This window comes from Poecile atricapillus, chromosome 2 (assembly GCF_030490865.1).
Source record: "Poecile atricapillus isolate bPoeAtr1 chromosome 2, bPoeAtr1.hap1, whole genome shotgun sequence".
Taxonomy (NCBI): Eukaryota; Metazoa; Chordata; class Aves; order Passeriformes; family Paridae; genus Poecile; species Poecile atricapillus.
In genome coordinates, this window is record NC_081250.1 from 65,091,785 (window position 1) to 65,114,774 (window position 22,990).

The following is a 22,990-nucleotide window of genomic DNA, read 5'->3' on the forward strand; positions in this document are numbered from 1 at the left end:
CAATGCCCCCCACATCCGGGAAGCTTCAAACTGTCCCGTGCCTGGGACACGATGCCCCGTCCACCTGTCTCTGAGATGTGAAAGGGCTTGCTGTGCAACTGCGAAGTGGAAATTGGAAATCCCCACAATCCTGCAGCTCGAGTACTGCTTCCCCCCACGCCCCCAGCGCCCTGCCCCTAGAAATGAGGCAGGGTCCGCGCTTCCTCACTTTTTTGGGGTGTGAAATCAGGGCTGTGCGACACACTGGCGAACTTCCAGGGCACTTCGGCACTTGAATCCCCGAGGGGAAAAAAAGCCAACAAAACGTGGGCGGGGACAAGGGGTACGGACATGGAGAGGCCCAAGGGCCACAGGCTGTCGCAGGCCAGCTTCCCCCGGGGGAACGCAGCATCCCTCACCCCAGGCGGCTCCCGCGCAGCCCGGCGGGACAGATCCCCGGCCAGCCTGGTGCGCATCACCCCGGCCGCTGCCGCCCTCCCCGTCTTGGCCCCCATACCAGGGGCTGGAAAGACTCTGTGCACTGGTGGGGGGATGTCTTTGTTTCTCCCTGGACTCCCCTGGCAATTTGCAGTAGTTCCGTCAACCATCTGGGCTAGTTCAGCCCTCCTGGTGCTTTGCCTTTCTGGGCTACTGGTGTTGCTGTTGTTATTATTATTATTTATTATTATTATTATCATTACTATTATTATTACTACGTCCATGTAGTCCCTGACAACTTGCCCCTAGGCAACCTTCCACCGGCCTCCTGGGGGAAGGTGAAGCCTGGGGGGCTCGCCCGCCCCCACCCCGGCCGCGGGCGGGCACCCGGGCGGGCAGAGCTGCCCTCTGCTCGCGGCTGGGGGAGCACCGGGAAGCTCACCCGGCTGGGGAGCGCCGGGACGCGACACCACGGCGAAGCGGGCAGGGGTCCGGGCGGCGGCAGGACGCCCGGGCCACGCTCGGGAGCCCCCCGGGGGTCACGGCCGGCGGTCCCCCGGGAGCGGCGGGGCCGGGCGGGCGCGGTGGCGGGGGGCAGCGCGCAGGCAGCGCGGAGGCAGCGCGCAGGCGCGGGCAGGGAGCACCCAGCTCTTTATGGCCAGGTGAGAGAGTCCCGGCTCAGGTAAGGGGAGGATTTACCCACAGGCGTCCCAGGCGAGTGGCTTGCCCTCGCAGTCCATGACCAGCAGGGACCTGGGGACTCGGAGCCCGCAGCCAGGATGTCTATCCTTGCCAAGATGGGGGACTGGCAGGTAAGGTGACCCTCTGCCCTGCGGGGGTTTATTGTTATTTTGGGACGGGAGGCAGGGCTGGAGCGAGAAAGGTGACGGGCCCGGAGGGAACTGGGGGCAAGCCTGATGCTGGGGTTGGGTGTTTTGCGGCTCTCGGTGTTGGGGCTGCCCGCGGCCACTCGTGAGGCCCGACTGCAACAGGTAGAGAGCGGTGGACTGGAGTCGAGAGGGGTCGGGCTGTGCTCCGCCGCCGCGGGTGACACGACCCCGGCAGTGTGTGCCGGCCGAGGGCGGCGTGTGCCCGCCCGGTGTCCCTGTGCCCGGGGCTGGCGGCGGCCGGCCGGCCGGGGAGCCCTGGGGCTGCCCACGGGACCCCACGCGGGGCAGGGCCAGCAGACTCCGGCGTGACCCACCGCGCATCGGGGACTGAAACCTCCTTACGAGCTCCTAGCCGGCCTGTCCCATGGAAAAGTGACGCTGCCGGGTCCCACCCGGCTGTAGATGCGCCGGGGGCGCCCGTGGAAAGCACTCTCGAGGGATGAGCTGAAGGGAAAAGCAGAACCCACCAGCGAAAGAGGCCAGGCGGGGAACACACTGCCCGCCAGGCTCTCGGCCGGCCCCACGGACCCGAGGGGAGCCACACGCACCACGGGAAAGACTGCACGTGTGGAGTTACGGAGGCTCACCAACAGGGAGACACTTGAAAAACCCTGGAGCGCCCTGATGCCCATCGGCTCGGGCCGGATGACCGCAGTTCTCCGGCTGATGAAAGGGAAGATGCACCGTCCTGTTCAAGCACACGGGATTTTCTTAGAGAAAACGGCTTTTTAAAAATTTATTTCTTCCCCAGGACAGTCCAGTTAGAGATGGGAGTCTAGTTTCTTTTTCTGCTCCCAACTTTTCGAATCTCTCGACCAACTCTTTCCTTAGACTACCTTATTTATTTATTTTTTTTAAATTTTTTTAGGGTAGAAGCAAGTCGTCTAAAAAAATATGGTGGGGGAACAAAATAAGTAAACAAAAATAATTTAAAGTATTTTTACATCTGCTAACATCTTTTTATCAGACCGCTGCGAAAAAGCCATCAAAAGAAGGTTTTCTTTTCTTTCACTGAAATCAATTCTTGCGCAATCGTGTTTACGGGTTATCTGCCTTGAAATCTATTCCCGATTTTTCCTTACACCCCGGCCTTCCTTGCGGCTTCTCCCCGGCGCTACGGGGCCCCCCTGGCCGGAGGGGCCGGGCCGCGCGGACCCGCCTTCCGCTGCCCCGTGTGGATCTCTCGGGGAAAACCGCCCCCTCCCCTCGCAACCCTGCACTCCACCGGCCCGGGCCTGGCGAGAGAAGGCAAAAGGGATCCAGGCCTTTGGCCCACGGCAGTCCCGAGCAGCCGCAGGTGGGAGGCTGTCCCGGGTGGGAGGCTTTCCCGACCTCCCCGGTTCAGACAGGACGGCGCTAAGGGGCGATGGGCCCCTTCGTCAGCCCCCTTCCCTCCTCTTTTTCTCATCTCCAGCAAACCCCCCCCCCCCCCCCCCCCCAGGGCATTAACTAGGCTTAATCTGCCAGGTCCATTTGAACCTCAATGGGAGTAAAAACAACAATTTACTCTCCTGCCAGTGGCAGACAAAAGCTCTGGTGAAAAAGAGCATCGGGGGTGGGAGTATGGTGGAGGAGGGGTGAAGGGGAAAGAAAAAAAAAAATCTGTTTAGGGGACATGGATGTTTGTGTGTGACGGAGCAGTCCCGGGAGCCCGGAGGCTTTGCCACCCTTCCCGGCGTGGCGACACGTGGGCCGGGCCCCCGAGGGCCCACTGCGGCTCCCCATCGGAGTGCAGGGGCCATTTGCTCCTAGAGGCAGTAAATTTTCCTCCGACGTCGAGGGCGGGGGGGAGGGTGGCCCCGGGAGGGTCTTCCAGGCCGACAAGGCAGGTTTTGCCGTCGGCAAAAGGAAGTTTCGGTGAGCAGCAGGGCAGCCAGGTGCACAGGCAGCCATGGGGATGCCCGGCTCCTGGTGATGCCTGGGGACACGGCTAGCGCGGCGAGCTGAGCCAGGCCAGACACGCCAGCCCCACGGAGAGGGGAATGCCTCGCCCCCCGGTGAATCGAGGGATCACCCAGAGAGGGGAAAAAAACCCCAACAAAATAAAACCCCCAAAAAACAAAAACAACCAAAAAAATACAAAAAAAAAAAAAACAAACCCACAAACCGGAAAAACGAAGCCTTTCGGTGGATAGATGGATCAAGGCTGGGCACCCGGAGAAATAAAAGAGAAGAAGGGTGGAGAAGCAGCCCCCCAGGAGGGCAGCCTGAGCGCTCTCTTAGCGTCACATTGTTAAGCAAACGAAGCACTCCACCTAAGAAAGTACCCAAGTTTTATTGTGGTCATTGTTTTGTCCTTTTGCTCAAGTGCTTGCAAAAGACTTTTTGGCTCCTGCTACAGTTAATTTACCGCTCGCCCACTTCTGTTTGGGAGATAATATTGGATTTGTTTGGGGTGGTGTTTTTTTGAAGCCAAATAGCCAACAGAGCCGAGAAGAAAAAATAATAGCTTGTGAAGAAAAGCTTTTAAAATATCCACAAAAAAAGACCAAAATCAGAGGGCAACAGAAGCCTCTGCAGACAATAACCTTGTTCGATCAGGACTCGAGTCTCGTTTCTCCTCGCTTTGCTTACTTTAACCTCCGTGAAAAAAAAAAAAAAAAAGAAAAAAAAGAAAAAAAATGGCTAGGGGGACAATCAAATCCCATGGGGTGGCTTCATGGCTAGCCCCAAACTTTCTGCGGATCGGACGGTAGCCTCTTTAATTTCGCTGGCCACTTTCCTCCCCGCTGGCAGGCAGAGGCACAGAGGCTAGCAGCGGCCCGCAGGCAGAGAGACAGGGCTCACTGCCCCCCCGCGCCGGGGCTCGGCAGGTCGAGGAAAGCTTTTTTTTTTTTTTTTTTTTCTTTTTTTTGTCGTTAATTTATTATTTTTTTTCCCTTGCTCGTGGGTCCCTTCTACCTGTGACCATGGCTGCAGGTTGTTGTGCTGGCGAGCAATTGGGCTGTTGTTGATATGCTAATGAGGCGATTAGACTGTGGGTAAAGAGCTGGAAAAGGGAAAAGTTTCCACCATTAGAGGGAGATCTCCGAGCGCGGACGGGAGCGCTGCCGAGCCTCCGCCAGCCGCGCTCCCCACGCTGCCCGGCACCGCCACCGTAGGGAGAGGCAAGGCAGGGAGAACCAAATCCTCTCTCTCTCGCCAATCCATGAAAATGCTTTGGAAACTGACGGATAATATCAAGTATGAGGAATGTGAGGTAAGCGCTTCCCCCGGGCCCGGGCAGAGCCCCGGCCCCGCAGCTGCAAGCGGGAGCCTTCAGCATCCCTCCGTCTCTCAATTTCGTTTAGGAAAACTTCTGCTCCGTCGTCAGGCTTCCTTGCGGTCCTGCAGCCGGAGAGGGGCTGGGGTCCATCCCCAGGAACTTCGGGGCTTGTGGAAACACGGCTTTGTCGGAAGTGTATGAGGAAAGGCAAACGGGATCCAGAAGCAGCCTGGTCTATAGGTAGATCCTCCGTAGATAAGGCTCTTGTAGGATGCTACACTCATCCATATGGATGGATGGATGGATAGGCGGCTGGCTGAATGAATGGACAGATGAATGAATGAGAGGGCCAAGAGACAAAGGGAAGAGAATTATTCTTGCACTCTAGGTACCCGAGGCATCCAAATAAATCGGCTCAGGACCGGCGCTTAATTTCAGCTTTTTCGATATATCTGCGGGTTCATTATACCGAGCTGCACAAATTTACAGGGGTCAGCTGCCTAACTGAAATCACAGGTTTTGGAGCAGTGTTCCCCCAGCCTCCTAATTTTCAGGGCCGCATTCCCACGGGTTTGAGACATAGTAATTTAACAGCTTGGGGGAAAAAAAAAAAAAAAAAATCCACCTCATTCGGTTTTGGAGCCGTTCAGCACAGATTGTGTGCGCGCATCTCTCTCTGTGTCTGTATGTGCATCCATATTTTTAGAAAGAGGCGATTGTCTTTTAATCTGACAAAAAGGAGAAGAAGAGGAAAAAGAAGAGCCATGCCCAGGACCCATGCCTAGTCTCAAACCAACGAATACTATTGTCACCCGTTTCGTAAAAGTTGCCTGTGCAGTGCGTTCAAACCGCGCAATAAAAGACTCTACTTTGCAAGTGAACGCTGTTATTTGGTCGTGACCCACGCGGGAAGAATCCCCTCAGCCTCGGTGGATCCTTGCCGACATGCATCTCTGGGTCGAAGGGGGCACTCTCCCGTCCGACCCTGACGCTGTTTTGGGCGATGCTGTAGTTTAGGAAAGGGACCGATGACTCGGCAGGCTCAGCGCCGACTAAGTGGTTTGGTGACCTAGTCCCGGATCGAGGAGTTTGGGATGAAGCTGTCTCCCGATGCGGGAGCTGAGCTTTAGATCCGCTCGTTGGCGGGTGTTTGATTTCTATGAATGAGGTGTCAGGGGTGTTGGGATTTGTGGGCTGTGTAAGGCTTTTTTTATTATTTTTGCTTGGCTGGGTTGTTTGGGCTTTTTTATGTTTTGGATTTTTTTTTTTTTTTTAAATTCAGTCCGGAAAAAAAGACACATATTCCTCAACTGCGTTTCGGGTGGAAAGCGTGCTTCTTTCCCCCTCCCTCCCTTCAGGACCGGTCTTCCAGTTAGCACACGTGCGAGCGTGTGGATTTCATCGCAAATGGCTTTTGTTGCCTTGCGTTAATGGGACTTCGCACCGAGGTGTTACCAAGCACGGAGGGAGCCGCAGCCGCTCCGCGAACCGGCCGGATTTTGTGCGTACGTGTGGGGTTGGCTCTCCGTGTTTACCTCGGGAACGTGGTGCGAGAGCACTTTTTAAGAGAGGATGGAAAAGAGGGTGGCTGTATCCTGCCGGGGATACAACCTGCCTTTAAAAAAAAAAAAAAAAAAAAAAAGAAAAGAAAAAAAAAGAAAAGCAGAAATAACCCCAGAAAAAGGCCATGAAAGCCTGGCCAGCCGCGCTGCTGAGCGCCCGGGGCGGCCGGAGCGCCGGGGGGTCGGGGCGGGCGGGCGGAGCGTGGGGCCGGGCGCCGGCGGCTGCGGCTGCGGCGGGGCAGCGGCGGCGGCGAGCGGAGCGGTGCCTGCTTTAAGGGAGTTGTTTGGGAGTTGCACAGCCAGTCCGACGGGTTGCGCCGGAGCCCCGGCTTGTCTGGGCCGGGAGAAGCGCTCGCCTTGCCTCTTTTCCCGGCTCCCTCTCCCCCCCGCGTCCCTCCCGCCCTCCTTCCCTCCCCGCCTTGCTGCCTCCTGCCTTTTTCCCCCGTCTCTTCCCGGATCCTCCGAGAGGGGGGCTGCGGGGAGCCCGGCGTATGCTCTTTGGGCTCCCCAGCCCCCCCGCTCCGGGCGCCCACTGGTCTCGGCGTTGGGCTCGAACCGGAGGAGGAGAAGGAGGAGGAGGAGGAGGGCTGACACCCAAAGGGGGAGACACCCAAAAAAACTTTCCCAGCCGGTTTCCGGGACGTGGGGCACGGAGGCGAGCCGGCTCGGCGGCGCGGGGCGGCCGCCGCGGGGGCAGCGGCCAGGGGAGCCCCTCGGCGGGGCGCCGTCGAGGCATGGACGGGGCGGCGGCGGCGGGCGGTCCCGCGGAGCCCACCCCGCGCAAAGGCGGCGGCGGTGCGGCCGAGGGAGGCAAGAACCAAGCGGGAAGCGAGCAGCCGCTCTTCTCCCTGGGCTTTGAGGCCGGCTACGCGCAGCAGCCGCAGCCCGAGGTGCGCCCGCGAAGGACTGCGGGGCTGGGGACATGGGGAGGCGGCAGCCGGGGGGAAGGGAAGCGAAGCGAAGGTGAGGAAGGAAGAGGAGGGGGGGATCCCGCACCCCCTCCCCTCTCTCCTTCTGCCCGTCTCTCCCATTCCCTCCCCGCCCCCCCTCTTTCTGCAACCCCCCCCCGCCCCCCGGCTCCCACCCTCTCCCTCTCTCCGGATCTCTTTCTCTTTCACTTTTGCATGCCCTGCAACCTTTTAAAATGTTGCCCCTTTCCTGTGATTCGTCAGACGCAGCAGCATGTGCCCCCTCTCTCTCTCCCGCTCCCTCTCTCTCCCTTTTTGTCTCTCTCTCCCTCTCCCTCTCCCCCATCTCTGATTAGATACACTGATTCTTCATTCAATGGACGTCATTTAGAACAGGCTCTGCCTTGAGTTGCCTTCTCGCTTCACGCTCGATTTCCAGCCATTCTTCCCTTATTAAGTGTTCGTGTAATATTAATAGTCATGAATATCTGCTATTAGGAGTCTCCAGGAAGGCAGCAGATCTGTTATTAGGAGCTCAAGTGAAGCAGCAGCTAAGTCAAAGGAGAAAAAGAAAGAAAGAGTCAGAGGAAAAAAAGGATTAAGAAACAAACACACACACGCTAAAAAAAAAAAAAAAAAAAAAAAAAGAAAGGAAAAAAAGCGCAAAACAAACAAACAAAAAACCAAAACAAAAAAAAAAGAGAAAAAAAAAGAAAAAAAAAAAAGCAACCAACTTTGGCTCCTCACACCGCGCCAGGATAGAGAGCTCGCCTTGGGAACACCCGATGAAGGGCAGCAGAGATCGGTGCAAGTTCTGATGGATTATCGTGGCGCGCCCGCGGTGCAGGAGCAGCCCCGGCGCCCCGGTCCTGCCGCCCGCGCCTAGCGCCGGGCTCCGGCCGCGCTCCCTCCGCGCCCGCGCCGCGCCCGCACCCGCGGGGCTCCGCCGGGGGCTGCGCGCTTCGCCGGTCCCTTTCCTCTGCCTTTTTGTTATTTTTTCTACCTTGACTTGTAACCTCCGACTCTTCGCAGATGTTAGTGCACAGTTTTTCGGCTATGGTGAGTTGCTTCACGTTTCTCTCGGAGGGGGTTCGGTGCGCGCTGGGTGTTGCTATTGTTGTCGGCGGTGGCAGTGGGGGTTTCGCACCCAGCTTTCCGGAGAGGGCTTTTTTTCCTTTCCTTCATTTTTATAAATTTCGGTGGTTTACATTTTTCCCCTTCTCTCTTTATTTTTCTTTTCTTCCCTCCCCCTCCCCCCCCCTTTTCTTTTTTTTTGGTCTGCCTTGAGCGAACGGATAAAGGCTTTGCTTGGACCCTATTGCTTCGATTCCTTCACCTTGCCACCTGCAAACGTAGTATTTTCTCTTTCTCGTTTCCCTTTTTCGGGACCGCGTCTCTTTCCTTCGAATCCTCCTCCACGGAGGCCATTCCTTTTACCCCAGACGTTCATTTGGGCTCATCTGCCCGGCCTCGAGAGCCGGCAGAGCCGTGCCGAAACGCCCGGGCTGATTTCGGTGCCACTCGTCCGTCGGGGCGGCGGCGCTTCCCCCGGCTGCCTGCCGCATTCCTCCGCTTCCCCGGCGGCCGAGCCGCCGCTGCCCGCTCCGCTCCCAAATCGCACGCTGGCCAGCCCGGGCTTCGGCCGGGCATCGGGACGGCTCTTCCCGTAGCTGGGGGACCAGAGCAGTGCTTTCTCCCCGAAACATTCCTAAAACTCTTGTAGGGAAACTACCGGTTTGTTTGGAGGCTATTTCGGCGTTTTCTGGTAACAAAATGGCAGTAGGCTTGGATTTTCCAGGGTTTCCTTGGGACGCGCGCGATCGGTAATGTCAGCGACAGTATTTATCTCGGTGCTGTTAAGGGCCAGAGGAAGGATTTTGGGTCGTGGCAGAATTATTATTTCAGTAAAGCTCGCTTGTGAATTATTCTTTTTATTTGCGGGAAATACCTGCTCCTGAAACGCCGGGGCGCGATCTGTTGTGAATCCACGCTGTATCGCCGCAATGTTTTATTAATTATTATTAGCTGTCCTGTTGTAATTATTGCTATTATTGCTGTTATCATTATTGCCGTTATTATTGTTTTCTAAAAAGCGAGACTGCCTCTTAATTATTCGGGAAGGGAAATAAGAGGCAGAGAGATCTCCAGATCTGCTTTCCTCCGCCTCGCAGATGATGTTTTGCCCCTCATTGCCCTATAGATGAAATTTTCAAGGCGATTTTGAGGAAAAACAGTTTGATATTATCTTTGTTTTTCTTTTCTCCTTTCCCCTCCCCCTCCTCCCCCTCCTCTACCCCCTCCACTCCCCAACCCCCCCAATCCCCCCCCCCCGCTCCCGCTCCCCACCTCAGGAGCGCCACGACAGTACCAGCAACGGGACAGCCCGGCTACCCCAGTTGGGGACCGTGGGTCAGTCTCCCTACACCAGCGCCCCACCGCTCTCCCACACCCCCAACGCCGACTTCCAGCCCCCTTACTTCCCCCCCCCTTACCAGCCCATCTACCCCCAGTCTCAGGACCCCTACTCCCACGTGAACGACCCGTACAGCCTCAACCCCCTCCATGCCCAGCCACAGCCCCAGCACCCAGGATGGCCGGGACAGAGGCAGAGCCAGGAGACGGGGCTGCTCCACACGCACCGGGGTTTGCCCCACCAGCTCTCGGGGCTCGACCCACGCAGGGACTACCGGCGGCACGACGACCTGCTGCACGCCCCGCACGGGCTGGGCTCGGGGCTGGCCGACCTGCCCCTCCACTCCATCCCCCACGCCATCGAGGACGTGCCGGTAAGCCAAGGGGCCGTCCCGGGGCCCGCTCGTCCCTCTTACCGCGGGAGCTCGACGTCGGGGGGAGAGAGAGGGAGGGAGGGAGGGGAACACCACCCCCCACAAAAAAAAAAAAAAAAAAAAAAAAAAAATTGGAAGGGAAGAAGAGAACTCCCTCCCGCCCCCCCCAAGGGAAAAGTAAAGCCCCCCACCTAGAACAAAAGGTTCTCGCAGCTCGTCCCTGCGCAACGCCTCCCCGCTAACTTGTCCACTAAAATATAAATAAATCAAATTATCGTCATCGTTAACAATATCTTTCCTTCTCAATGACAATAAGCTGTTACGATTGGAAGAATATATAATATCACCACAGGGCCGTGCATTTGGGGATTTCTTACTGCCTTGGGAAAGACACGAGTCTGAAATGCCTGTGAGGACATTTAACGAGATCTCACAAATGCAAAGGGGGGGTGGGGGGAAAGTGGGTGAAAGTGGCCTAAGAAGGAAAAATTGGTTTCCCATGATTACAGGACTGGCACAGGGGATAACCACGTCCAAAGTTACAAGAGGGCATGGACAGATCCTCTTCTCTGAGGGAATTAATTGACAAATCAGGGAAGAGGTATACTAAAATGCTGCTGCCTTCTCTTAGTAGCGGTGCAAAGGGATGACCTCATAAATCATTACCTATAGGTTATCGAATTTGAGTCAGACCTGCTACACCCTATATTAAATTAAATGTTGGAATCCTATTGGAGGATGCATTATTTGGGGGACCTAATTCTGTTATCGATGAGTACAGACTTTAAAAATGATTTCTAATTAAGCATGACATTAGTGCACAGGCTACTTACAAAGCAAGCCAGGGCTATTGTTCAGTTAGGAAAGTGGCCTTATACAACATGATAGGTTATGATCAAAGTTCATCTTTCTGGGTTTCTCCCCGAAAATGGAATTAGAACATGGCAATAAATTTATTAAAGCCCACAGAGCTCATGCTGAGGGACTGAAGCTGCTCGACTTGCAGGAGGAAAGAGGAGGAGGGAACTGTGGTATCTGGATGTGATTTTTGCCGAAATGCCATCCCAAATTACAGGATCAAATATTACAACAATATATTCGCTGACAGTTTAATGAGTACAGTTTCGTGTTGCAAGGATAATGTTCAGATGAACTTACCTATTTTTGGGGGTCATTTTGAAATCTTTTGTAAATTATACTCGGAGAAAATAGTGAATTTATTACAGCCCTCATCTGGCTAAATTAGCCACAGAAAATTGCTGGTTGTGTTTAGCAGTTTTGCAATAAACGCATACGTTTTCCAAAGTGGAGGATTTAGTAAGCAATTTGGATCTGTTAAAAGCAGGTCGACTCTTTAAACTTGATATAAAATAACATGGAGGCAATCGTAAGAATAAACTAATTTGTTGACTGCAAGCCCCTGATTGCTGTAGGAAGAACATGACCTAAAATGTTCTCTTCAATTCTCCCTCTCCTCAGTGTTGTGCTCCATGGCAGTGGGCTGATTCGGGAAGCCTCCTCTGCAGATCTATGAATTAATAGCATTGCTATACTTCGTGAAAACCAAATGCCATCTGGTTTAAATCCTTGAACCAGCCTAGCCATTTTTTTTTTCTCTGTAAGACTGAATCAGCAGGCTTCATGAAGGAGAGTATAAAATAAGAGGGTGCATCTTTGAGGTGTATTTTATCTGGTTAAAAAAAAAAAAAAATCCTTTACAGAAATGTGAGTTGGAAGGGTAATTTTTGAATTTTTCCGTTGTTGCAACAGTTAACCTTTAATAAAAATGACGGCTAAATATTTAAGAAAGTCAAGTAGACGGTGAAAATTATTTAATCATAAATATCTCTGTGGGATTTTAAACTTAACAGTCCTCCCTGTACGGAATACGTGTAGAAATAACACAAATAAAAGTATTATGCCACACTACATTTACTTTATGGGTTTAGGGTGCATGCATAAAGGGATCATATTTCCCCATATAGTTAAAACACAAGAACTGCAGCAGTAGTCATTTCTGAACATTTCTCAATTTAATTATACTTAAATCCAGAAGCACTTTAGGCAAGTTACAAATGAGAGCATTGAGTATAATAAAACCTGTAATAAAGCAACTTAGTACCATCCACCCGGAATCATTGAGATCAGGCACAATTAACAGGAGCATAAATCCAAGACAGAATGGAAAATGTTAGAATCAGTATTATTGTTGGACAAAGACTAGAGAAGGAAGTAATAGTTTTTTAAATGGTAATGCCTGGGTTTTGTAACGATTGCGAAATCTTCTATCTCAGCAGCACTGGTGTTAATTTGTAAACACAGCCAGACATTATATTGCCTGTCAGTTTTTAGAATTAGAAAACATGATTTCATTTGACTTTCTAATCACGTCGTGACTCCGCCGCGCGAACCCCAGCTGTAGCCGCGACCGCGGAACCTGCGAGGGGACAATAGTGGGGGAGCCCGGGGCCGCTCGGGGTGCGTGGCCCCCCCGGCCCCGCTCCGCGCTCCTTTGTGCTTTCCCTCCCGCGGGCGCGGGAGCAGCGGCGGGGAAGGGCCGGGCCGGGCCGGGGCTGCTTCCCGGGGAGGAGGGAAGGGACGCGAGGAGGGAGCCCTCAAGAAGCTTACGGCCGCTGGGGCCCCGGGGGTGTGTGAGTGATTTATTATATTTTTCTTGGGGATCGGGGGAAGAGCTGGGAGGGATGCGGGATTCCTCTCGATAAAGGAAATCCCCCACCCCTCCAAATCTCCTTCCTTCCTTCTCCCTCCCCCCGCCCTTTCCATGCAGGATCTGTTGTTTTCCTCCTCACATCGTGCCCAGGAATGGGGGGGGGGGGGACGGACACACACCACAAAACTTCTCCTGCACCCCATCCCACCTCGACCCTCCCTGCCTTTTGTTGTGGCTCTACCCTGACATCCCTGCCTGTTCCTTTTGTTGCAGCACGTAGAAGACCCCGGTATTAACATCCCAGATCAAACTGTAATTAAGAAAGGTAAGCTGTTTCCTTGCGCATACCAAACATGTCGTCACAGGCTGGGGACTGCTCGAAGGGAGGACTCACCCGGCCTCCCCCCTCTCCCCTCCAGTCCCCCGGCCCCGGGCTCCTTCCTCTGGCATGTACTGTTGGCCAAAAGGTTGGAAGCAAAGAAAAGCGGGCGATGAGGGTTGAAATCCGCCCTCTTAAATGGCCACGTTTGCCGGGTACTTTAATTATTATTGTCGTTAACTAGGAAAACGTTAGCAGATGATCTAGAAAATCCGAGCCGGTCTTTTAGTGCATTAGCGAACAATTGAGTTTCATGGTTTGCCCAATGCATCTGGCTGTGCAGAGGGCTTGAATCGTTTTTGGTAAAATTCGTTGTTTCCTCTCCTTCGGGTTTTCTTATTTAAATCACGCCGGTGATGAGGCGGACTGGTGGAGAACAAGGGGCGAGTTTCTGAAAAGTGATGTCTGTCGGTGGTTAGGGTGATTCGGTTTTCGTTGGCTTTGTGCGCTTGCTTCATTTGGAATTGAATTGCTTGGGAGCTGGTACCCAAACCTTGCAGAATATTTATTGCAAATTTTCACTCGATTTTCATTTCCCGTCGTTCTTCGGACAACCGAAGGATTGGGAAAGGCGGCACAGGGCATTTTGCAAAGCAGGTTCTCGGTGGAAAGTGATGGGTTTTGTGTTTGGATGCTGTGTAGTGAGACGCTGTTGGAAGTAAAACTGGCAGGGTGGAAGGCGCAGCTAGCTCCTGCCTGCTCTTGAGGGGTGCTGTGGCTGCGTGGCCGCCCGGAATTTGGGTACCCAGGCCACCGCAGGAGAGAGGTGCTGAGTTGAGGCACTCTCCTCTCTAACCCTAATCGCTGTACAGCCAGCGAACCTGAAGTTTCATACCCCCCCACCCCCCGCCTGCAAAGCCTTTGTCACGTCAAATTAGATGTGCAAGGGATAAATCTTAAGAGATGCTCTTTCCAAGTCGACATGATAATTGGCTCTTTTATTAGTAATCTCAAGAGTTCGTTTAACTCCTGTTGTATCTATTAGCCTTCCCAGAGCTATTAATGTCACAAGTGATCTATCCAAAACGGAGAGCCCCCCGCTTGGTTGGACTGTGCCCGCCAAGCGGAGCGGGCTGAGGCAGAGGAGAAAGGGAAGGCGGCCGGGACCGGAGGCACCGCACGGCGGCTCGGCCCGGCACCTCCCCGCCGGCCGCCGCCGGGCAGGGACCGAGCTATATTTTGGTGTGCCGGTTCTCCGCCTTGTTACGGGTTTTCCATGTCTAAATTTGTGCGCTGGCAGGGCCCCGGCGTTGCCACACGTTCTGCCGGCTGCGCCGCTGCCCGGGCACTGCCCGCCCGACGCGGCGCTACCGACGTGCGGCACCCGGCGGCCTCGGCGCCCGACAGGGGCTGCAGGGTCTGTACAATTTCCCCGCTGCTGGTCCAGGGATGTCCGGCTCTCTCCCTGTGCCTCCCGACGAGAGAGGGGAGGGGTGCCCCCCGCTGCGTCCCCGCTGCCCCGCAGGAGGTGCGGGGTCCGGGCTGGCCGCAGAGAGCGGCTCGGGTGCTTCCCCCTCCGTCCCCGGCTCCCCGCCCGCTCCTCACCCTCACCTCCCTGCTCCTCCCTCCCTGCAGGCCCCGTGTCCCTCTCCAAGTCTAACAACAACGCCGTCTCCTCCATCCCCATCAACAAGGACGCGCTCTTCGGCGGGGTGGTGAACCCCAACGAGGTCTTCTGCTCGGTGCCGGGCCGCCTCTCGCTGCTCAGCTCCACCTCCAAGTACAAGGTCACGGTGGCGGAAGTGCAGAGACGCCTGTCGCCGCCCGAGTGCCTCAACGCCTCCCTGCTGGGCGGAGTGCTCCGGAGGTGAGGGGCGGAGGGACGCGGGAGGCGGGATGCCGGGCTGTGCCGTGCGGGAGGGAGGGATGGAGGCAGGGAAGGAGGAGGAGGACGAGCGCCCACGCGGGGCGGTGGCGCGGGGGGAGTGCGGCGGCCGCCGCTAGGGGGCGGGGCGCCCGCGGCCGGCGGGGCCGCGCGGGCGGGCGGGCGGGCGGGAGGGGGCAGCGGGCGCTGTCGCCATGGCAACGCGCGGCCCTGCGCGGCCCCCGGAGCCCCGCCATGGAGTCCCGGCGTGTCCCTGCCCCGCTCCGCCGGGGACACCCCCCACGGGCACACACACACCACACACGCACCGCACAGGACCGGCCTTGTGTGGCAGGCGCCCTGCTCTGGGCTCCCACCCCGTGGCCTCACCCAGGCAATTAGGCAGTGCCTGGGCAGGGAATAAGATCCAGGATTAATTAAGGCAGCTCCCATCTCTGCAGCCCCGTTTAGCCCAGCTGTCCTGATAAGCCACCTAGATGGGCCACCTAGAGTTTGGTGTGAGGGCAGTGGTGCTCTGAGGCTGCAGGCCCTGCAAATCGGCCTCCTCCCGTCATGCCTGGGGAGAAAGCTGTCCCCGTGTCCATGACACCTTGGGAGCTCAGGGAGACACCTCAGAGCTCCGCATCAGCTTTGGGGCTGATCTAGACCTTAGTGAGGGCTGATGTTCTCTAGATGTGGGAACATCCAAAGCACCGTCCCAATATCTGGAATTCAGCTTTCAGCAGCAGTTGGTCTTGAGCCTCTCACAGCCATGTATCCCATCCCTTGTGCCTAAACCCTTTATTCCCTTCCCTGGGAAGGGATGTGTTGGGGGCATGTGTGGGTGGGAGCCAAAGCAGGAGGAGGTGTTCCCCCAAGCCCTCTTTCTTAACGCCTTTCTGTGTGGAGCAGGGCAAAGTCTAAAAACGGAGGGAGATCTCTGAGGGAGAAACTGGACAAAATAGGACTAAACCTGCCAGCCGGGAGGCGTAAAGCTGCTAATGTTACCTTGCTCACATCACTCGTGGAGGGTAAGTGACTCAAAGAGCTGGGAGGGCTTGTTTGGAAAATGTGCCTCTTGCTATTGCCAAATGGGAGAAGACTTGCTGTTCGGTTGTTCGGGTTTTCTGTCTCTTTTCCTGGAGTCAGTGCTGCTCACTGGCATTTGAAAGGGCGTTATTTTCTATGCCTTAAAAAAAAATCAGGTTAATTGTGTTCCTTTGCTTTTTGTTACAACTTGAAACGGGTTTGTGCGAGTCCTGCAGACTCAGCAAAGCGTTCTATTATTTATTTGCTTTTAAGTTTCCGAGCTAGATGTTTTCAGGGCCCCATCTTGCTCGCTCATTCAAATGAGTAATCCCTCTGTGGAGTAAGTAGATCTCTTTGGGAGCAGCATGGGAAGGATCCCTGTGAAGGGGGACGGTGGGCTTAGCCCCATAAGAGACCCATGAGTATTGAGTTGGAAGTTACGGGCAGCAGAGCCTCTAATACTTCACTGCTGTTCTTCTGCCACAGGTGGACAACCAAGCAATTTTAAATGTCAGAAACTGCAGCTACTTTAAGTTTGTTCTCCCTCCCAGCCTGCAGCCACATAACAGTAAATCATTTAACTTTTCTGACATCTGCATTTGAGAAATGCGTGACCATTACTTCCTGAATTAATTTGGGAATCCTTGACCTCAGCCATGAATTAATGGTGTCCTGAAAGCCTCAAAGTTGCACTACTGCCAGCCCCCGCTCCCTTTTGGTTCTCATTTTCAGAACACATGTTCCCTTGGCTATATTATTCTCCTCTGCTTTGCTTTGGCTGGAAAAGGTGCAACTTGCTTTTAGTGCCTTGGGATGTCCTATTCTGTCTGTGCAGGGAGGTGGGAAGCTCAAGAGTTTGCAGTCATTTAGTTTTGAAGCGGTGGCTGTGTCACACTGGCTGACATCAAGTATGCTCGAGGCCTGCCTTTACCTATGAGTTTGGCTGCATTTTAGGCTGGTTCAGTTTATAAAGTGCTTTTAAACTCAGCCTGAGCTGTCCAGGTCCAGCTTAAGTTTGGTTGTGTAGGTGGGAATTTGTTTTGTTGTCGCTTTGCGTTCTTCGAGAAATGTTTCATGTTCAAAGAGACGGGGAAGGAAGCGCTGTGCAATGATGCCAGGCGTCCTTTTTGTCAACATCAGGATTAGTGAACAAACTATTTTTATACTGCGTGAAAATTACCGAGTCTTCATGTTTCTGAAAAGGCTTTGCAATTGCATTGACACGCTGTGGTAAAAAAAAATCACGAGGGGAAAACTTGTAAAAAGTCTAGATTTGGTAGATGCTTAACATTATTTGTGATGTTAATGAATATGGAGAAGGTTTTATGGTAATCCATTGTTCTGTTTGGCTTTCACGTACAATGGCTTTGAAAAGAATGATTTTTTTGAAGAAAAACAAAACCAGAGGCCTGTTCTTCAGATAACTTAGTGATGGTGGCTAATTTTGGGGAGATGATAGTATAAACATTGCTGGGGCTTTGAGTCCCGTAGCGATGAGGCAGTTTCTGGAGTACTGTTATTGTTTATGATCCGCTCCATTTTATGGAAACAAGCTCACTGGACTGAGGCTTTGAAGCCCTAATTGGCGCATGCGTTCTTCCGGAGCTAGAGCTAATGGCAGGAAGCCCTGCAGTAAAAACCAACTGGTTCAGGAAATTAAAACCAAAGATTCGAAAATCAACAAAACAGACAGACTCGGTGGAATGACCCTAAAATTCTCATGGTTAATCGTTTGGGGGTGAACATATAATTATATGTGATCAAGTTAAATTTTAAACACTTAGCTGTTTAATGCATTTTATTTAGAAGAGCTCTAGGAGTAATTATGATCAATATTAATCATTGATGCATTGCAAAAGAATATAGAGATGCGGTTGAGGCAAACACATTTTCAGAGTAAATAGCTGTGAATAAAATGTGCATAAATGACTCTCTATAGGTATGGAGATGTAAATCGAAGCGCACATTCTGGGTGGAGGGAGCCTGTCTGTCTAAAAGTATCTCTTAGTTAATGTGAACTTTTAAAAATTCTTATGTGAGATTTCACTTGTAATGATTGTTATGAAAATATGGATTTGCATTACCTTCAGCTGAAGCAAAGAAAACTGCAAGATAAGATGCAATTAGCATTTCTGGCCCTAACTTTTTCAAAGAGAAAACGTCCAGGCTTTTGAGAAGAAAAGCCCAAGTAGAATGTAGTGGGTTTTTGGAGTTTTTTTCAAATGGATTTTTGCCTCTGTGCGATGTGTACTGATGAGCTGTGTTTCTTTCCATCCCCACCCGTGCCTCCCTATTCAGGAGAAGCAGTACATCTAGCTAGAGATTTTGGGTACGTTTGTGAGACAGAATTTCCTGCCAAAGCAGTAGCTGAATTTCTCAACCGACAACATTCCGATCCAAACGAGCAAGTCACAAGAAAAAACATGCTTCTAGCAACAAAGTAAGACTTTTAACTTTCTGGCATGTTGCTTAGAAATAAGGGATGGGGGACAAACTTGAGTTCGGGGCTTTTATTTGTGAAGACATTTGTTTGCTGCATAACCAGTGGCTGATGGCTTTGTAAGTTGTGAGGGTGTGTGTTGATCCTCCTGATATAGGAGAACTCTACAGACCAGCTTGGTTTCCTTCAAATCAGTTTGTGCAGATTATCTTGAATGCGAATTGTGCGAATTGAGGGTGGATGTTTAGCTACAGAAAAAGCAGTAATTCTTCAAAGCAGAACATTTTCTGGGCCTATTCACTTAGCTCATCAATTTAAGTAGAAGGGGAGGGCTTCCCATTGTCAGTAAAATAAACCTGGCGCATTAAACTGATTTCAGTTCATTAAAATCTGCAATGGTTCTTCCTGCCTAAGCATCTCTGTTACTTAGCAAATACAGGGATATTAAAAATATATTTTAAATGACAATCTGTGTGCAGTTAAAATGCTAGCGGAGTTTATCGTTGGTGGGGCTGCCTAGACTTCCAGGTGGCGTGTGAAAAGAAAATGATTGTTTTTGTATGTTTGCTGGAAATTAAAAGGGTTGTTTAGTAGCCCTTAATTACCAGTGGAGGTGTCACCAAAGGGCACAATGCCAGAGGACACAAGCAGGAGATGGGAGTTGCTTTATGGCTGGAAGACATTAATGTGGGTTTTAGAACACAAACTGTTTCAACACGCCTCTGAGCTCTTTTGCTGTAAGGTGTGTTATTTCTCCAACCATTTGTGCAGTGAGCGGGTGATATAACCTATCTTCTGCACCATGCCCTCGTATCCTCCCTCCTTACCTCCCCGGAAGGAAATTTCCAGGCGCTGGTGAGCGTCAGCCTTCCCCTCTGTGGAAAGGTCCCTTTGGATTTGGAGATAGAGATTTACATATGTAAATGTTTCAGAATACCCTAATTTAAATCCTCAATTGCCCTCTCTGCCCTCACTCATTCTTCCTAACACACAGGTGTGTGTTTTAGCTTTGTGAAGGAAGAGGCCCATATCGCTCTCTCATTCCCACCCAAACATGGAATCTTCTAAGATATGGACAAACCTCTTAGCCTACCTTTGGATATCCCAGCCTGTCTATTAAGCCTGCTCTGGAACTTTAAAACTGTGTTGGTGCTCCAAACCCCAGCCGGGCAGGGATGTGTTTTTGTGGAGAGTGTTGGGGGCTGACATATGGAGAGCGGTGGGGCAAGAGGCATGTGTCTCTGTGTTCCTGTTGTCCGCCTGTGTGTTGGATGGGGCTGGGGTGTGATGTGAGGCGTGCTGTTGTGTGTGCACGCAAGGTGAAAGGAAGAGGTTTGTGAGTGCCAGGGAGGTGTGAGAATTAGGGGGAAGGATGCATAGAGAGAAGGACGAGGGAAAGAGTGTGTGCACTCAGGAGCAGGAACCCCCTTGATCCAGGGGCTTGTGAAATCTAGCAGGGAGAATGCACGGGCTTTGCTGCCGCCAGTGATGGTTCATTTCTCTCCCTCTCTTTTCCCTTCCCTCCCTCCCTCCCTCTGTCTCTCTGCTCCATTTGTGCTACAGACAGATCTGTAAAGAGTTCACCGACCTGCTGGCTCAGGACCGATCTCCCCTGGGGAACTCGCGGCCCAACCCCATTTTGGAGCCGGGCATCCAGAGCTGCCTGACCCACTTCAACCTCATCTCACACGGCTTTGGGAGCCCGGCGGTGTGTGCTGCCGTCACCGCCCTGCAGAACTATCTCACCGAGGCGCTCAAGGCCATGGACAAAATGTACCTCAGCAACAACCCCAACAGCCACACAGACAACAGCACCAAAAGCGGCGACAAAGAGGAGAAGCACCGAAAGTGAGGATGCCCCCCCCCACTCCTCTCCCTTCCCCCTCATAGCCCATCGATCCATTCATCTCCCTCCTCCCTCTCCCCGGGACCCAGCACCCCAGGCTACAGCAACAGAATGAGCGTCCTTCTGCCAGTCCTGTTCTCTGACTCTGCAGGACTGCTCTACCCTCTCCCCACACCCCTTCCCAGCATCCACATTTCCATTTGCTCCCACTTAAATTCCCCCTTCTTCCCACTGCCATCATCGTTTTACCCCAGTTTGGAGCCTAAGAGAACAGAACAGGGGGACGGAGCCAGCAAAGAAAAAAAGTTCTGTCTTGAGTTTGTGAACTTTTTTTAAATAAAACAAAAGGAGAAAAAAAAACCAACAAAAAAAAATAAAGCAAAAAAGAAAAGGACTTTTTTTTTCTAAAAATATATTAAAAAAATAAAAAAAAAAACAAACAAAAAGAATTAAATAATACTTAAAAATTCTATGAGCTTCACCGGACTGAATCACCACCTTCCCTTACATAAACTTCAGTTAAGATTGTAGCCATACTAAAAATGAATTAAAAAAGTGAAAAAGTACAACAGCAGCAGCAGACATACAAAAGGCAAAAAGGACTGATGACATTTTATCAGTATTGTGAATAAACTTGAACACAAAACACAAGCGGTTCCATGTCATATCTTCAGTTGTAGAACTTTTTCCTGTCCAAGGTAAAGCGACCAACTTGAACTTTCTATTGCAACACGATTCACGGTTATTATATAAGGGAATCAGTGTTCATGTATGTATATATTTATTTATGTGTAATTTAATGGGAATTGTAAATATGGTGAGTCTGTTTTAAGCCTTTTTTATTTATCTGGTGATCTCGTTTACCTCTTGTTTAGTGGGTTTTAAATCTTCCCCTCTTAGTTCATCATGTGGTTCATGGTACTTATTTAGATATCAGAGGTTTTTTGGGGGTTTTTCTCTGGGATTCATCATTTTTAGCCCTGTTGTAGCATGTTAAAAGCGACAATGAAGCAGCTGAACAAATAAAAAACCATTAATTTTTATATATAATTAGTATGACATTTAGTTTCTCATTGAAGATAAAATAAAGTGATGTTGGACCCTGGCAAGGTTTTTAAACATGTTAGTGGTTTTACAACCCTTATGTGTTGTGGAAAATTAAAAAAAGTTATTTTCATCCACTGTCCTTCTCCCAAAAGCACCAACAGAGCAATAAATTAATATTGTCTTTTAAAACAAGATTTAGCTTTACTTTCCTTTTTTTCCCCCCCTCTTTTTTTTTTTTTTCTTTTTCCCTTTCTTTTGTTTTTATTTTTCTTTCCTTTTTATTTTTTTTTCATTTTTTTTTCCCAAAGAACTTCAAACATTCGGGACCACCTGGTATCCTGTATTTCCACTGGCCATATTGGAAGCAGTTATAGTTGTATTGTATTGAGTTGTGCCGGCAGTAGTTTCCATGCCTATCAATGTATCATAGTCCTTTGTTGCCCAGATAAATAAATATTTGATACGCTTTATGTCGATTTTTTTATTCAGTAGCTGTCTTTACCCAGGCGTATTTTTGTTCTTGGCAGTATTTTTTATTCAGTATGGTTACAGTAATTGAGTTTAACTCTCCCTTGACAATTGCTCCTTGCAATAAGCAGCTGAACCCATTGTTTCCCTCAAGTATAATAAAAACTTACTTTCAACTTGGAGTTCAGAGCAGGGTATCATTTAGATATTCCACTGAGTCTGTATTCAGACAAATGACACAATAAAGCACAATGTATTCTTTTGGATAAAAAATTGTCTGTACTACTAACAAAAATGACACACTATCTTTTCTTTAACCAAAACATAATTTTATTTAAAAAATAAAAGTTTTATTTTATTTATGTTGACCTCTAGGTTTTTATTTATGTTTATATATACAGCACACAGAATTATAAGCCTATAAAATGTTGTACATGTAGCTGTCCTAACCGAGAGCAGAGATTAAAAAACACATTTCAAGGACATTTAAAAAAGAATCATTACTGAGAAATACTGAAAATTAATGCTATGAAAAAAATTTATACTGATAAATCAGCTGGGTGCTCCCTCCCCCTCAAGAAAAAAGAAAAGCTCCGTAGTTGATGCCAACAAAATCATCTCACGGTTGTGAACTTTAGTGAAATCTTGCAGGAGACAGATTATTTCTGATTGATGGTTCGTGTTTTAGTGGAATGCACAGACTGACATTTTGAGATGGCTGTGTCAGTTTATAAGGGACTGAAATTTTTATCTTGAGTTTCTTCTTGTGGAAACCAGTTGTGAAACAGGGAAGTTGGCTTTAAAAAAATTGAGTGTATGTCTTGAAGATGGGCTATAAAAACATGTGAGAATTCAGATTTTGAATCTATTTTCTTTGGCCCCGGGGGTAGGTGAAGTCAGGATCAGGCTGGATTATGTTATATCATAGGAAGGGAGACTTAATGCAGTTTAGAATGTAAAGGCATTTTAAAGAGAGGGTCTCCTTTAAGTGCTGATGGTATTTTGGTAGTGGAAGCTGATTTTTCTCTCTTCCCTCCCTGACTCTTTCTCTCTCTCCCTTTTTTCCCCTTTTTGCTCAGGCAGAAATTGAGGAGGTTAGGAGGGAGGTGTTTACAATGAAGCTGCACAGAGAATTAACATTTACTCATATATTTTGACGTTTGGTAGAGCTGGTGAAGCAAAGCATTAGATAAAGCCCAAGATGTTTCATTTTGCTTTGGTAATCTACTTACGGAAGGCAGTGTAAAATCAATCTTGCCAAGCAGAAAGAGAGTTGGTGGAGTCTAAATTCTATTTTCGAGAGCCAGCTAGTTTATAAAAATGGTGAATATTTTTTTTCTGTAAATTGAAAGTGGATCTTTTGAATGCAAAGCTGCAATTGTTTTAAAAACAGTTATTTATTATTTCCAAGAGAGACTGGTTAACCGTAAAGTAGATGTAACAAAATAATGAGGTGAATGAACCCTAACTGTACATATTCTTGACATAAATGAAATGCACAGTATTGTAGCAGGTGAAGTGAAGCATTGTCTATCAGG

General features: G+C 50.7%; 1 protein-coding gene across 7 annotated transcripts; it reads left to right on the forward strand.

Moving 5' to 3' along the window:
* Positions 1–1,024: 1,024 nt before the first annotated feature.
* On the forward strand, positions 1,025–21,814 carry TFAP2A (transcription factor AP-2 alpha). 7 transcript variants are annotated; one of them, XM_058833493.1, is made up of 8 exons: positions 1,025–1,229; positions 9,334–9,391; positions 9,493–9,768; positions 12,713–12,764; positions 14,394–14,625; positions 15,535–15,653; positions 17,950–18,091; positions 19,655–21,730. In XM_058833493.1, exons 1-8 carry the CDS (start codon positions 1,156–1,158, stop codon positions 19,941–19,943), a joined length of 1,242 nt encoding a protein of 413 aa, XP_058689476.1. In that variant the 5' UTR covers positions 1,025–1,155; the 3' UTR covers positions 19,944–21,730. The 7 variants fall into 7 exon arrangements, with proteins under 7 accessions (XP_058689476.1, XP_058689473.1, XP_058689471.1 ...); XM_058833495.1 differs by lacking the exon at positions 1,025–1,229 and adding an exon at positions 4,159–4,506 and having other exon boundaries at positions 19,655–21,729; XM_058833494.1 differs by lacking the exon at positions 1,025–1,229 and adding an exon at positions 6,822–7,037.
* The last annotated feature ends 1,176 nt before the right edge of the window (positions 21,815–22,990 follow it).